Source organism: Danio aesculapii, chromosome 19 (genome assembly GCF_903798145.1).
Source record: "Danio aesculapii chromosome 19, fDanAes4.1, whole genome shotgun sequence".
Classification (NCBI taxonomy): Eukaryota; Metazoa; Chordata; class Actinopteri; order Cypriniformes; family Danionidae; genus Danio; species Danio aesculapii.
Window position 1 is genome coordinate 23,344,562 of NC_079453.1, and position 15,407 is coordinate 23,359,968.

Consider the following 15,407-nt stretch of genomic DNA (forward strand, 5'->3'; position numbering starts at 1 on the left):
GAGTCCTGTTAATATTAAACTTCACTAATTTCCGCTGACATTAAAATCTTTGTTGTCCGCTCCTACATAGTCTTTCAGTATTTTCATTAAACATGTATTTATTATCAATAATAGTACCTTGGTACTTATAATTTTCAACTAATTCAATCTGGTGGTTATCACTTAAGTACCTAGATCAGTCAATGCACATCTGCTTTGTCATACATATAAAGCTATGCTTAAGATAAGAATAACATAATTAATTCTGTTACATTTACATGCAGTTAGATTTCAGAAATATTACATTTTCACTTGTTCCTTGTGCTATTAATTTACTGAATTTTAATGGGACGAGATCACTGTTTTTTAGTACTATTAATGTTGTTTAATGTGTGTCTTTAAGTGTGTGATATGTTATATATGTTGTAAACCTATTACGCTGCAGAGAAAAATCGACCAAAAAGGGGACAGTGAAGCTTACAGTAACAGTAATAATAATAATAAAGTCAATAATAATAAGTAATTTCAAATATGTCTTTATTTTCTTTTAAATACAGTTGTTTTTTTCAACTGAAATGCAATATATTGTTTAATCTTGATGTATTGAAATAAACTGTATTAACTATTTTAAAAAATATAAATTTCAACTGCAATATCAAATCATTACAGTTAAAATTACAATGAAATATATCAAAATACTTAATGGCTAAAGGTCATTAACACATTACATTTGACATGGTTACAAAATTTGCTTTTTAAATGTGTAAAAAGTGTATTAAATAGTTGAAGAATTATTAAATTGTCTTTTATTTCATTATTATTTTACACTGTAAAAAATGAATCTTGAGGCTTGTAATTTTCATTAAAAAAATTAATGTGGTCATTAAAAACAATGAGCATATTTTCTTTAAAAAATTGATATTCTGGATTTATTATAAAATATTAAGAAGATTTCGCTAATATAACTAAGATTTTAATTTTACTTATTTTTTTAAGCAAACTAGTGCAATTATTAAGCTTAATTTGAGAAACCAGTTAAGCTAATAAAATTGAGGAAAGATGGCTTCACGTTTATTTTAAGAAAATTCACTCAATTATGTGGATTTGATTGAGATGTTTGCATTTGAATCTCAACAACGGCAGTGATCAGACGACATTTTGAAGGAGCAGATCAACTGCGAGCATGTTAAGAGGTAAGCATTAACAGTTTATCATTTTATTGTCTTAAATAAGCTCTTTCAGGAAAGACACATGCTGTTCAAACTTGTTCAGGAGGTTAGTTTTTGCCATATGATGTATATAGGGATACACGGGTATTTTTAACCACCCATTCCTATTTGAAATTGATTTGCTTCAATGTTCATTCTGAATTATATAATGAAGATGAACAAATTATTTGCATCGTAATATTTAACAGCAACGATCAGGCAAAAGTTAAGCAGACGAACAACAGTGAGCTTGTTAAGTGGTAAATCTAAGCTAAGCTAAGTTAGCTAGCTATTCAATGGGGTTTATGTACAGCTAATGCTTTTCCATTTCATAAGGTTCCTTTTACAGCATTGCTGATGTAATGTAAAGAACTGTTTATATATAATACTGTACATAAATACTAATATTTGTTTGCTTTATTTTTCAGTTTAATGAAGAAAACGTTCGCAGACTTTTCCCACTAAAGAGGAGCAGTTTATTGAGACAGATTTTGATAAAGAGAATGGGTGACATACATCAGGTATTTTTAATAATGTTATTTGTGTATTATTATTATTATTATTATTATTATTATTACTAATTTCTACACTTTTTTGCATCAGACCTCACATTAAATCAGGGATGAATCGAGAGATGTCGTCCTCTGTTGCTGGTCTATCTGTATGAATAAGAGGAAGAGCTCATCCAGGAGTGCAATGTAAGTGTCTCAAACTGTTTCAGATATTTATGATCTTCCGAAAACTGCATTTTATATTTTTACATGCTTACAAAAAAATATATAGCTCAAGCATTACACTGTTGAATGCACTATTCCTTGTATAAACATGGTTTGTTTTTATAAATGTCTGTACACTAGTATACATTAAACACCCTGTCCATTATAAGTCAAAATACTTGTGTATTTGTGTCAGTCAGCAACATCTACTCAAACATTATGAAGAATTACTGTTCACAGATATAAAAAGAAATGGTTTATTTCATTAATATATTTCCTTAATGTGTTTTAGTAAACCTTAAACATTTGAAATGTACAACTGCATAATTTCAATATAATAAACGTAAATGTTTATTTTACAGTGTGGGAATGCACAGAGAATTGCTGTCTGTCAGAGGGATGACCAACCATGAGGACTTCTGCATTGTCTTGGAGGATAAGTGAGTCATGGCTAGCCTGGAAAATCTAGAATCGCTGAACTGGATTTATACAAATATTCCACAAATTAAAATCACTTACAAAGAAACGAATATTAAGTTTGCAATACACAAATTCTGTCAAATATTGTCTAAAATGTGACTATTCCTACAAAGGAAAGTTGACAGGTCAGTTTTTTCCATGACATGGATAAAGGAATTTTTATCAGAGATTCACATTGCTGTAAATTTTACATAGATTTGTTTAACATATTGTACCATTTTGTAATCAGTGTAACATGTAATAAAATTATATTTGGCCTAAATGTATTGTGTATGTATTTCATTATACATTAAATATTTTACATTTTATGAATGAGTAATTTTCATTAATTAATTTGAGTAAATGGTGATTTATTTGCATATATTATAAAAGCACATTCCACTAATAATATTAAAATCATCATCTATCACTTAAAAAAACTAGTAATTTTCACATGATTCTTTCAAGTGGTTTTTGTTAAAAAAAATAAATATAAGTAAATGGTGGTTGATTAGCTTAAATTATAAAAGCACATTACGCTAATAATATTAAAATCTTCATTTATCACTCAAAACATTTAGTAATTTTCACATGATTCATTCAAGTGGTTTTTGCTAAAAAAAATCAAGTCTTGAAATTTACTTAAAAATAATACGTGCAATAGTGTTACCACAATTTTTTTTGTAAATAGCATAGTAAATAGTGTTTTTTTAAATTATTTTTTTAAGTACACTCAAATCACACAATAAATACATGTAACATATGGGTGCGGGACAATGGCGGTGAGGATCCAATGGCAGGGTCTTTATTAAACAAAGAATGGTCAGACAGGCAATAGTCAAACACAGGACCAAACAGAATCATAAACTGCAATCAAAGGAGTAGTCAAAAACAGGCAAGAGTTCGGTTCAGGCGGCTAACAGCAAAAACCATACACAATGCAAGAGTCTAGAAACACTGCATGGGAAACAAGGCAAGGAAAACACTTTGAAGTGGTTACAGGTAATAACAAGGCTAAGCAATGCCTGTGCGTCCTGTATAAATTATTCATGTAATGAATCCTTGAGCAGCTTCAGTTGTGTGTGTTTGCAATCAGTCAGGATCAGGAACTGGTGTGTGTGCGTGACATGCTGGGAGTTGTAGTTCGTTTGGTGGCAGATTTGTAGTTCTCCAGATCTGCAGTAGCTAGATCATTGGTGACTGCAACAATACAAGGGAAATAATTGCAAGTCTTGGGTCTTATTATCCATATCCACTCTAACAACTTCTCAGTAGTTTCAACACTAATTTAGGCATGGGCAATGTGGGCGGAGTTAGGCATGGGCAATGTGGCGGAGTTAGGCATGGGCAATATGGGCGATCGCCCAGGGCGGCATCTTGCTAGCAGAAAACCAAAAAAAACATGCCACAGTAAAAATCATCTGTGCCCCAGTAAGCTTTGACATATGATTTACTTTTTGCAAATGTATTAATTTTGAGTGGTAACCTTAGAATAAAGATGTTGGGGGCTAATCACATTTGGTGTCTTTTGCACACGCAAGTTTGTTATTCTCTGTGCAACCAAAACAATGCTGGTAAAAGCAAAATGATGCATGCTTTGAGAATAACATTCCCGCGCCCCTCACGAACTGCTACTGTTCTTGTCTACATGCACGCCGATAAAATATGCGCCGCTCATGCACTGTGAAACTGGAGTAAAGACCTTTTCTGTTACTTTCATGACACGAGGTGTCGACATGCAGCGTATAATATGATGATGATCTTATTTTGACTAAGCATGTCTATGAAGCAGAAAGCAAGGATAGAGTCAGGGAGGAAAGACTAACATTAATTCCCGGTCTTAAGTTGGGTCTAAGATGAACAGATCATTTTATATTATTATATATTTAAAGTGACGTGCATCTGTTCAAAACAGCATGAGCTGCAGTTGAAGGCTGCGCAGAGCGTGAGTAACCTGACATAAAGCGAGTGGCGCAAGCAGCAAAAAACATTTGGATGTGTTTGTAGAAAGGCCTTTTGTACAATGCACTGATATTGTTAATAGGGATGCAAGGATTAGCCGATTTCACTACTAACCACAATTTAATTCATTACGGTTAATTAATCGTAAAGGCTTCTCGACGCCGCGCTTCTGCTGCATGGAACGAAACTGCTGCAGCTAAACAAAGTTATGCTAACTCTGTGCTAGTTTAAAGCTCCAGGTGCACACAGTAGAAATTATCTCACTCTGTAGCGGTGAGAGTTGTGCGTGGCTTTCAGTGCAATGTAAACAAAAGATATGTTAGACGAATTATTACAAATTATTAAAATTATTATGTATCTATGAACGCAGATGATAACAACCGTTCATTTAAATACTTACCTAATATAAAGCTTAAATAAACATTAGACAAATACATTTTTTTAATTTATTCTTATTTTTATTTATTCATTGTTCTGTCATTTATTTTCATTGTAAAATTATCACTCATGTTTAAATCTGTTTGATTTATTTATTTTTTTTTAAAGAAGGAAATGGACTATTGTTTGTGTTTTATTAATATTTTGGGCTGTATTTGGTTACTGAGCAGCAATAAACAACACTTTAAAATATAAGCAGTTTTCTTAGTATTTTTTAAACTAGTAGTGTTTTGAATTTAATAAATGCATAATAATGGTGATAACTGTGAAACCATGATTATTCTTCAGACTAATAAATCTAGAATTGTTGTATCCCTAATTGTTACGCAGTTTAAAACATAACATATGAATGTGTCTGAATGTAGAAGAAGCCTACTTAAGCAATGCACTGCTTTTGTTGTGCTTTGAAATACAACATTTGAATATGTTTGTATAAAAAGCCACATTGTACAATGCAGTGCTGTTATGTAGTTTCAAAATACAACATATTAACGTTTTAATGTAGACATACCTTATATTGCAAATCATATCACTCCGGCCCTTCATTTGGGATGCTTTCCATGAACTGCCCCCCATGACAATCTAATTGAATAGCCATTGCTATTTGCTTTATTTGTTTTATGAATTGCTTTACGTTGTTTTCCGGTTATATTTAGGATTGATTTCGATAATAGGTTATTTATTTGGAATATTAATAATACTTTTATTTATAATAAATATGAATATTTTTAATAATCGTAATTCTGGTTTTAGACAAAAAAAAAAATAATAATTCGACTACATGTTTAATCGTCCTTTTTCTATAACTAGATGTTTTGGTTATTTATTTTTTTCACCCAGGGTGCCATGTAAGCTAGAACCGCCTCTGGGTAAAATCTCATTTGTCCACATCTTGGGTGAAATTACCCCAACATTTTTTTACAGTTAATTTTTCAAAACTCCTAAAGAATATTGCTTTTTTCTACCACAGAAGAGTTTAAGCTTGTATATTTGAAGAGAAATTGGGCCCATTTGCCTCCATTATGTCAAATCACCAGTCAAATCAAAGCAGGCTCGGCAGGAAGTTCCTCCAGCATCAACGCTCTTTTAAACCCAACAGTCTTTCCTCAACAGACAGCAACAGGGCATCTATGAGGACAGTTCACACCCTTGCATGTGGCAAATGCTGTAAATCTACTTGATCAAAGTTCTGACCCATTTATCTGATCATGGACTAATGATTTCAGTGTAAAACTACATGGAAGATCCGATTCGATGCATCCCGTCCTAGCAGGAGTAAATGAGGCAGAGTGAGGTGAAGCACGATAACAGCAGTGGGACTCCTGAACACTACCTGTGAACTGTAGAGAGAGACATAACCTTCCTCAACACTTGCTCATATTTCTTTTGTATGTGTGTGTGTGTGTGTGTGTGTGCGTACATGCATGTGTGTTCAGATGGGCCATTCTTTAGGTCATACCAAAAAATTAGAATTTTTTTTTGCTTTTTTCAGAAAAAAATGAGTCAATTTAAGGATGTAAGCTTGGAAAATATTATATACAATGGCCTAATCCCAATACTACCCTTTAGCCCTTACCCCTACCCCTCGTTTTGGGCATTCACGTGAAGGGGTAGGGGTGTCCCAATTCTCTTTAGCTTGAAGGCGTAGGGCTAAGGGGAATGGGTAGATACCCCTTCAAAATAAGATTTTACAGGACCACACTTGAAACCAAGGGGTAAGAAAATTTCCCAGAATACACCAGCCACAACGGCAGCATGGCTACACCCGGAAGTAAGGAGATGCACAAATTAGTATTTTTTTTGTCATTATTATGAATTGTTACAACACACAAGCATATGTTTAATATATTCATAACCAAGTTCATGTTTTGCCATCATGCTTTTTTAAAATACTAAAATAAAACCTGCTAAATTTGGGTTTTCTGTAATCTGTAGTCCCTAATATTAACTCATATATAGCAGTCCTACAACATTCGAATACCCTGTCAGAAAAGTCTAGAAATGGCTGGGAATGAGCTTTTAATGCTATATTTGGGATTCAATGCTATCGGGATTGGGTCTATGTCTTCTATGCTACTGGAAGACTACTGGGACATTCCAGTCAAAGAAGGAGTCCTCCTGGCGTGGCAGAGCTCATTACAGCCCCAATACACAACTCTGCCATTTGCTTACAGTAACCATGCACTTTTCACCATACACAATTCATCTGCTTGTGATCTTCTTTCATATAATTTTACCATGTTTGGTGCTATTTGACAGTTTATAATTTCAGTGTTCTATTCTATTTATTATTGTTGTGTCATGATCTGAGGAGAGTATGTTAATGTACTTCTCCCCCACTTCATCTCCTCAATTTTGCTTTGATGTTTAGCTGGTTTCGGGAGTTGGTTTTCACTCATGCTTGACAATGCTTTGCTCAGGGTATAAGAAGGAAAGGTAACAGTTGATCGGGGAGAATGGCTTTTACTCTGCGTCTCCCGCACACCGTGCATAGCCTCATCCATTAACAAAAGCAGTTTTACTGTCTTTGTTCCACAGCAGTGCAAATGTTACAGCTAAGTTTCCACATACAGTATATTAATTTGTTTCATTCTACTGTATGTATATTTAAACATGTAACTTAATAAACGACTTTGCCTGCTTTAAGGTGTTGAGATAATTTTTCTTTATCAATGATCATAACTTTATTGGAGTCAGAATAATTAAAATGGAGTCAGAAAAATAATTGATTTAAACACGTCATCCTTCAACTGCGTTCTGTTTTCGATTATTGGTTCAAAATAGCAGTGTAAGCTTCAAGCCTACAAGGACATTCAAACATATATGAAATATGTAAAAATATCTAATTTGTTATCATTTATACTTCAATAGCATTAACTTTTCCTATGAAAAAAATATGTTGGTAGAATAGAATAATAACTACTAAACAATGTTGTTTTATATGCAAAATAGTTTAAATAATTTAATAATTAATTAGTAATTTAGTAACTTTTACTTACAGAGGAAGAGTTCATTGTGAAGATTTTGACAGATGTTGACTTGCAGTTAAAAAACACAGGCTATTTCATTTGTATCTTTGCTCTATTGTATTTATCTATGCTTGCAATTTACTATATTTCATGAAGATGCACTCTTTTATAAAATCCCAATCTAAATCAGTCTAAATGATGAATTTGTTTCATATAGAGCTTTTCAAGTCATCTAGTGAAATTGTGCATACAGTATCACAGAAAATAAATAAATATTTATTTTTAACAAAATATTACAACTTTAATTCAGATATCAGTACCAGTGTAGGACAGCAATGCGTTTCTGTAACGGCATTACTTTTGACAGTAACTAATACGGTTACACTGTTTTTAAAATATATTAAATCTGTTACCGTTACAATATGATGCGCTTGTCTGTTACTTGGTAAATTAATAAATTTTGCCAGGAGTCTAGCCCACATCTTCCTGTATACAGCAACGACGCACTGTGGGATTGGTGGATGCCAACCAACTACTGTAAAGGCTGTACGGGTGCGTGCGCAGTCAGCGGAGGTCCACGATGCGGCACCTGACGAAATTAGCTAAGAAGATGCGTCGCATACTTGGCGCCAGACTGGACAAAAGTCAAGTCAAAGCAGTGGGAGAGCCAGTGTGCTAGCGAGAGAGACCAAATGCGGGTGAGGTAGGCCGAGTGTGTGCTCACAAGAGACCAAGAGACTATTAACGTAATTGTTATTAGTTAATATTACTAATACTACTATGTTTGTTGTTTCAAATAAACAAGCACACATTTGTTATCTGTAAAATAAAATTGATTAATTTAGTAGGCACAGTGACACTTTCTGTTATATTTAAGAATTTTAATTTTTATTTAAATGTATAGTGTTGTATTGCTCAGAAATAATGCTTTTTTTGTTTTACATACTTTTATAGCTGTTTAACAACAGCAGATTTTGCACTTTGAATAAACACAGCTTACTTTCCATAAGTTGCTGACATAACACACTTAATTTGTGGTTAGTTTGAAAATTGCTCATAGATTTCATTTTTGAGCAGCTGTTATGTATTTGTTTTGTTTAAAATGCATAACATTTAAGGTTGTCTATTATGGTCGTTTTTTGGTGCTGAGTTTTACCAAATTGATTCTGAATGATAATTCAGATTATTTTATTTATCTATTTCGTAAAGGTTTTGTATCTGTTTTATATTGTCACTATTTTCATAGTCAAGCTGTTAAGGAACATGTTTAAGGATTAAATACAAACTTTTATGAGGCTAAACTAACTTTAGTTTTTGCTTTATTGCTTTTGAATATATTATTATTATTATTATTATACTATACTATACATTATATATATATATTTATTCATTCATTAATTATTCAGCTAGTTTATAAACTTGTGATATTTTCATTTTTGTGCTTCTGGTCTGACTAAAATAAAAAGTAATTTTTAAACATTAATTTAAGTTTGTCTTTTGTTTTAGTTGTGAGAATGCAAATTAATTAAATCTGTGAAGCTGATCAACAGTATATTCTCCATGCAGCACTTAAGTGATGTAATAATGGCATTAATGGGAGCATTAAAATGTTTTTTTGGAAAAGTAACTCAAAAATTACTTTTTAATTACACAAATTTACTTTGGTATAAGTATTCGATAAAGTAATTGAGTTGCTTTTTGAATGACATAACTAGTAACTCTAACTAGTTACTATTCTTCAGTAACCAGCACGACACTGAGCAGTACACACCAAAATGTAAATAATAGGCAACCTTCTGTTGAGTTTTTTCTTCAAAAGAACAAAACTTAATATCTTCCTTTATCAGTTATTACTTGGCGTGTAAATTCATATCCTGACCTTCTCCCTGCACATAGCTCAAGCCAATTCCTTTCAAATAACATTTACTCGACTATTAGTGCGCCGCTCTTGACATTTCACATAGTATTTCTTTATTTTTTTGTACATTTTTAGTACATATCTTAAATATATAGAATTTTAGACAACATATTCTTTTAGGAATATCCTTAAGTTTTTTAACAAACTAACTTTACTTTATCATAACTTAGTCTTATGTCTTACATTTTGAATGAATCAGAAAGATCTACAGTACTCAGACACAGTTTTTTAAATAATTCCACTGCATGCTTAAACTGGACATCCCTCCACAGAGATGATCAAGAATAATGATCCTGATTAATGTGAATGTCTGAGCTGTATGCTTAAAGGGAACTCTTGCACAACAGTGTGGAACAGAATGAAAAAAGTTAAAGGTTATAAATGCTAAATATGCATCAAAGGGAAGAAAGTCTGCATTTCGTCTGCATGGATAGATTGAGGACCGAAATTATACTTACATTCCAAAACCTGAAGTCATGACAGTTTCCAATCCTACTGCCAGAGGGCCACTGTACTGCTGAATTCAGGTGAAAGACACTTGCCTCAAAGTCTGAAGACCTTAATTAGGATTAGAGCTAAACCTGTGACCCTCCAGGAACAGGTTTGGACACCATTTACTTAGAAAAGCCAATTATTATTACCATACTAAACAATTTTTCATTCAATAGTTTTTTGTTTTTCTAACTAGAACATATTTATCATTTTCTAAATTAAAGAAAATTAAAGGCTCTTACTGAGATTATAGACACTGATATAAATAATTTGTTTTGAAGGATGTATTTTCACTTATAGTTTTGTTGTCCTGCTTTGTTTTGTCCATGACAATGATTCCTTTAGTCCATGTTCACTGAGATTTACGGCTCCTTTATACTTTAAACTAAATCGAAAATTAACTGAAATGACGCCATTTTGAACAAAATCTGGCCAAAACAATGTTTGCTTGCAACACCAAAGGCTCCTAAACATCTTTGAGCTACCATTGGTCTGTGGCGATTACGCAATCAGTGAGTGTGTCCTGTAACTCCATCTTTTTAGCTCAGCTCAGAGTCAGACCAGAGAAAAAGCATCCAGCACAATGGCACCATGTTAGCAACATGAATACACTAGAGGGTCAAGTAGCAGAGATGATACAGATGTATCAGCGAGTACGATCACTCATTGAAAGACTTGGAGGGTTTCTAACACCAGATAAATAGCACAACTGCATCCTACCATGTCTGATAAAGTTCTAAACATTGTTCCATTTAATGTCCACAGCAAATATAAAGCAATATGACATGCCACCACGGTGCATCTCACAGAGGAGGCTGTTTGCGATGTTTATGAAACTGTTCTTTTCTCTCAGCTGCCATCGTTGTTGTGTTTAGTGGTAAACTCAAGCAGGCAACACATTTAAAACCTCTGTGAAGGGATATCAGAATGTTTGCAAAAAGTATAGCCATATTTTCAAAATTCTAACTTATACTTATTTCTTTTGACCAAACCTAATGATGCAAATCAAACAAGCTAATCAAAAATAATAAAGCTAATAATAACAAGTTCCACTTTTGGGTGCCGCGGTGGCACAGTGGGTAGCACGATCGCCTTACAGCAAGAAGGTCGCTGGTTCTAGTCCTGGCTGGGTCAGTTGGCATTTCTGTGTGGACTCTGCATGTTCTCCCCATGTTCGCGTGGGTTTCTCCCACAGTCCAATGACGTGGTATAGGTGAATGAAATAAACTAAATTGGCCGTAGAGTATGTGTGCGAATGCAAGAGTGTATAGGTGTTTTTCAGAGTTGGGTTGCAGCTGAAAGGGCATCTGCTGTCTAAAACATATGCTGGATAAGTTGGCGGTTCATTCCGCTGTGGCGACCCCTGATTAATAAAGGGGTTGAGCCGAAAAGAAAATGAATGAATGAATGAATGAAGTTCCATTTTTCTGTAATGGAACTTACAGAATTATTATTTATTTACTTAGGAACTTGTGAAGAGTATTTCAAATGTGTAAATATGTCAGATAGATCTCACAGAGGAACAAATATTTCCATGACAGTACATGAAAAGTAAGACCCAAGTAGTAAGCAAGAAGTACCCAGATTGCCTGCTACTGTACTTCTGCTGAGATTCTGTAGTGTGCATGCAATGAACATTTTATTATCCCATGAGGCCACAGGAGACAGTGTGAATGAAAGTGAATTGATACAACTGCAAGTAGGCCATGTGATAAAGGCATGATAGATGTATTCATCCATAAATTAAGTTTCCTTCTGTTTGGTCCCTGATTATCAGGGGTTGCCACAGTGGAATGAACCACCAACTACTCTGGCATATGTTTTACGCAGCGGATGCCTTTCCAGCCACAACCCAGCACCATGCTGGGAAACACCCATACACTCCCTCCTTCACACACACACTACAGCCAATTTAGTTCATCCAATTCACCTATGAAGGATAATGGATGTAGCACGCCTGAATTCCAAATATGCTATTCATTTTCCTACTGTATAGAACACACTTCAAGTTCACATTCAAATGTAGTACCTACTCAGACATTTCATGATTTTCACTGTCCCTCATCATTCAGAACAGTGGAGGATGAATTAAGGACAAGTTTATTAAAAGGTTCATTAATTGCAATGTTTCAAAAATAAATACTCCTTCCTTTTATAACATCATCTCTACTTTTCTTTAATAATGTTTACTTGCACAACTCTTGCAAAAATAAACTATTCAATGTTTTATTAAAAACAAAACACTTTTACCATAGTAACCACAAATCAACCATGATTTTGCTACACTATCTATAGTTTAACCATATCTGTAGTAAAACTGTGGTTTAAAATATGATAATTAATACACCAAGTACAGCTGTTACTGCATTTTTACTATAATAAAGCCATGGTTAGTTTTCATAAGGGTAGTGCAGTTTTAACCTGTCACTCATATGAAATCCTACAATAGCTAACCTCAACCATCCTATCAATACATTATTCACAAAATCAAGTTCCACCTTACTTTTTGTTTCCCATTTTCAAGAAGCTCTTTCAATTGAATATATGCCACATAGCCACAAAGACCAGCACAACTTTTATGCTAACTTTAAATCACATAGGCCATGGGCTTGGACCTCAAGTATGACTAAACTATTTTTCCATAAAGAAAACTCTTGACTGAGTTTATCTTGGGTTTTCCTCGAAAGCCATCTGTTTTGGTCATAACTCACAAAGCACTTAGTCAAATACTGAAATAACTTCTTTATGGTGTAGTCATCAGTGAAGCTGCTGTCCTGAAGTCTGAATATCGACATATGACAGACCTTGAGTCGGTCAGACCCAGTTCATCTCCACAATAACACTGTAGCCTAGAAAAAAACATTCAGGATTGTCTACTTCTATCTGAATTGCAGCACGTGAGAGGTTCTGATCAAAGTCAATGTGCTAATAAATGCCACATAAAACACCCTAACAGACTAACTCAAACTGACCGAAATAGAAAAATCACACTGTAAAGATTGACCTGCTTAAAAAGGTGCAGTTTGTGCACATTGATTGCGTGACCTGCATTTACAATTTGATTCAATGCTCTGCAAAATACCTCATCCAAACAGTCTTCTGTTTATCTGTTATTTGGGTCAGCAGTAAAGCCCTTTATCAACTGTAGGTCCTCATTCGCTGTAAAGTTTCATGTGCATACGAAAAGCCAATACAAATAATATTTGCAAGGCTGTCTGCCAAAACACTATCAGGAATTGCAAAGAACTCTGTATGCACTAAAGTTTGGAGTCAGTAAGATTAATAACTTTTTTTTAACCAATAAAGCATATAATTTATCAGATTAGTAATGTTGGATTATGTATAGAATTACATTACGCTACATTATTATATGAATTAAATTTCAAATAAATGCTTGTTTAGAACCTTCCATTAATATACATTTTATTAGTATTTTCTACTAAATTAGTAGTAGAAGTAGTAGTAGAAATACTGTAAACCTCCAAAATACAGTGTTTTAATCATCAAAATCATCATCCAAGCATTTGCAGTTTGCTTTAGCAGCACTAACCAAACAGAATCAACATGTACAAACATTCCTAAATGATTGTGTTAATATCCCAATTCACTCACCCTCTGGGTCGAGCTGAGAGGTACTTTGACTCTTCTTCCCCAGTCCCACCATGGCAGCCATCTTGGCTCCAAAGCTGGAGCGCCTCTTCTTGTCATCGTCATCGTCGTCGTTCCTGCCCAGCGAACACATGTCTCCACCCACACTGGAGCTCTTGGTAATGTTGGAACCGGGGGTCGCCGTCTGAGCCCTGTGTTTCATTTTAGATGTAAACTCACTGTCAGCCATGTCACAGGAAGAGAAAAGAAGTGGAGGACAGGGACAGGAAAAGAGAGGAAAGGACAGGCTTTAGGAGCTACGGGATTTAGGAGCAAAGGTGAAGGACAGTCACACGGGCACAACATCACCGGGATGGGACATCTACTGGAGAGAACTTCTGGCATCTTTAGCTGTGTCCAAAACCAGTCACTCATTCACTAATAAGTAAGTAATAAAATATTTTGAGGCAATTGTTATTACAGGTTATTCAATGGCTGTATGGAATATAACATTCTATTTGGTCAGTCCTGACATTCCAATGTACATTACCTGACAAAAATCTTGTCACCTATCCAAGTTTTAGGAACAATATATAATAACTTGACTTTTAGTTGATCATTTGGTTTCAGAAGTGGCTTATATGAAAGGCAAAGGCCTCTAGATAACACTTATTTTACCTAAATAAAATATGATCATGCCTTGACTTTTTATTATTTTGCTTAGACAAAGGTTTTGACGCTTAACAGAAATAATGTACAGTATAGAATATAAAGTCATGATGCAGTGGAAAAAGAATTAATATTGTCTTTGACTTCCATAAGCTTGGACAACTGCATCTACATCTCTGCAATGGCTCAAATAACTTATTAATAAAGTCATCTGGAATGGCAAAGAAAGCGTTCTTGCAGGACTCCCAGAGTTCAAGATTCTTTGGATTCATCTTCAATGCCTTCTCCTTCAACTTACTCCAAACATGCTCAATAATGTTCATGTCTGGTGACTGGACTGGAAAATCCTGGAACACCTTAACCTTCTTTGGTTTCAGGACCTTTGATGTGGTGGCTGAAGTATGAGACTTAATGTAGTGAGCAGCACAAATGTCTTGAAACCTCAGGCTGTCGATGTTGACATATACACTGCAGATCTCTTGCATGCCCCCATACTAAATATAACCCCAAACCATGATTTTTCCTTCACCAAACTTGACTTATTTCTGTGAGAATCATGGGTCCATGCAGCTTCCAATAGGTCTTCCGCAGTATTTGTGATGATTGGGATGCAGTTCAACAGATGATTCATCTAAAAATCTACACTTTTCACTTAAGTCAAGTTATTATTTGTTGCTTATACAACTGGGATTGATGACAAGAGTTTTGTAAGGTAGTGTATGTTATTCCGAGACCACAACCTCTGAAACCTATACCACAGGGGGATCTTCTGGGTAATTCGATTCATCTTGTTTTTCACATCCATATTAATGTTTTTTTGTCTTGCTGCTGTTTTTTAATGCGCTTTGGGTCTTAGAAAAGCGCGTTATAAATGAAATCTGAATAATGACTGAATAAAATGTACTGTAAGTTAGTGTGTGGTTCATTCAGTCATTTTCGTTTCTGTCAACCTTGCCTTTAATTAAAGGATTAATAAACTATTATGGCTCAGAACAATGCTTTGTGTCTA

General features: G+C 34.2%; 1 protein-coding gene across 2 annotated transcripts in view; it reads right to left on the bottom strand.

Moving 5' to 3' along the window:
* rims2b (regulating synaptic membrane exocytosis 2b) overlaps window positions 1–15,407 on the bottom strand; it is a 244,016-nt gene that overhangs the window by 22,740 nt on the left and 205,869 nt on the right. For both annotated transcript variants that reach the window (XM_056479213.1, XM_056479214.1), the window contains one exon: window positions 13,754–13,968. In XM_056479213.1, coding sequence (XP_056335188.1) covers window positions 13,754–13,968 — 215 coding nt within the window. The remainder of the gene's footprint in view (window positions 1–13,753; window positions 13,969–15,407) is intronic.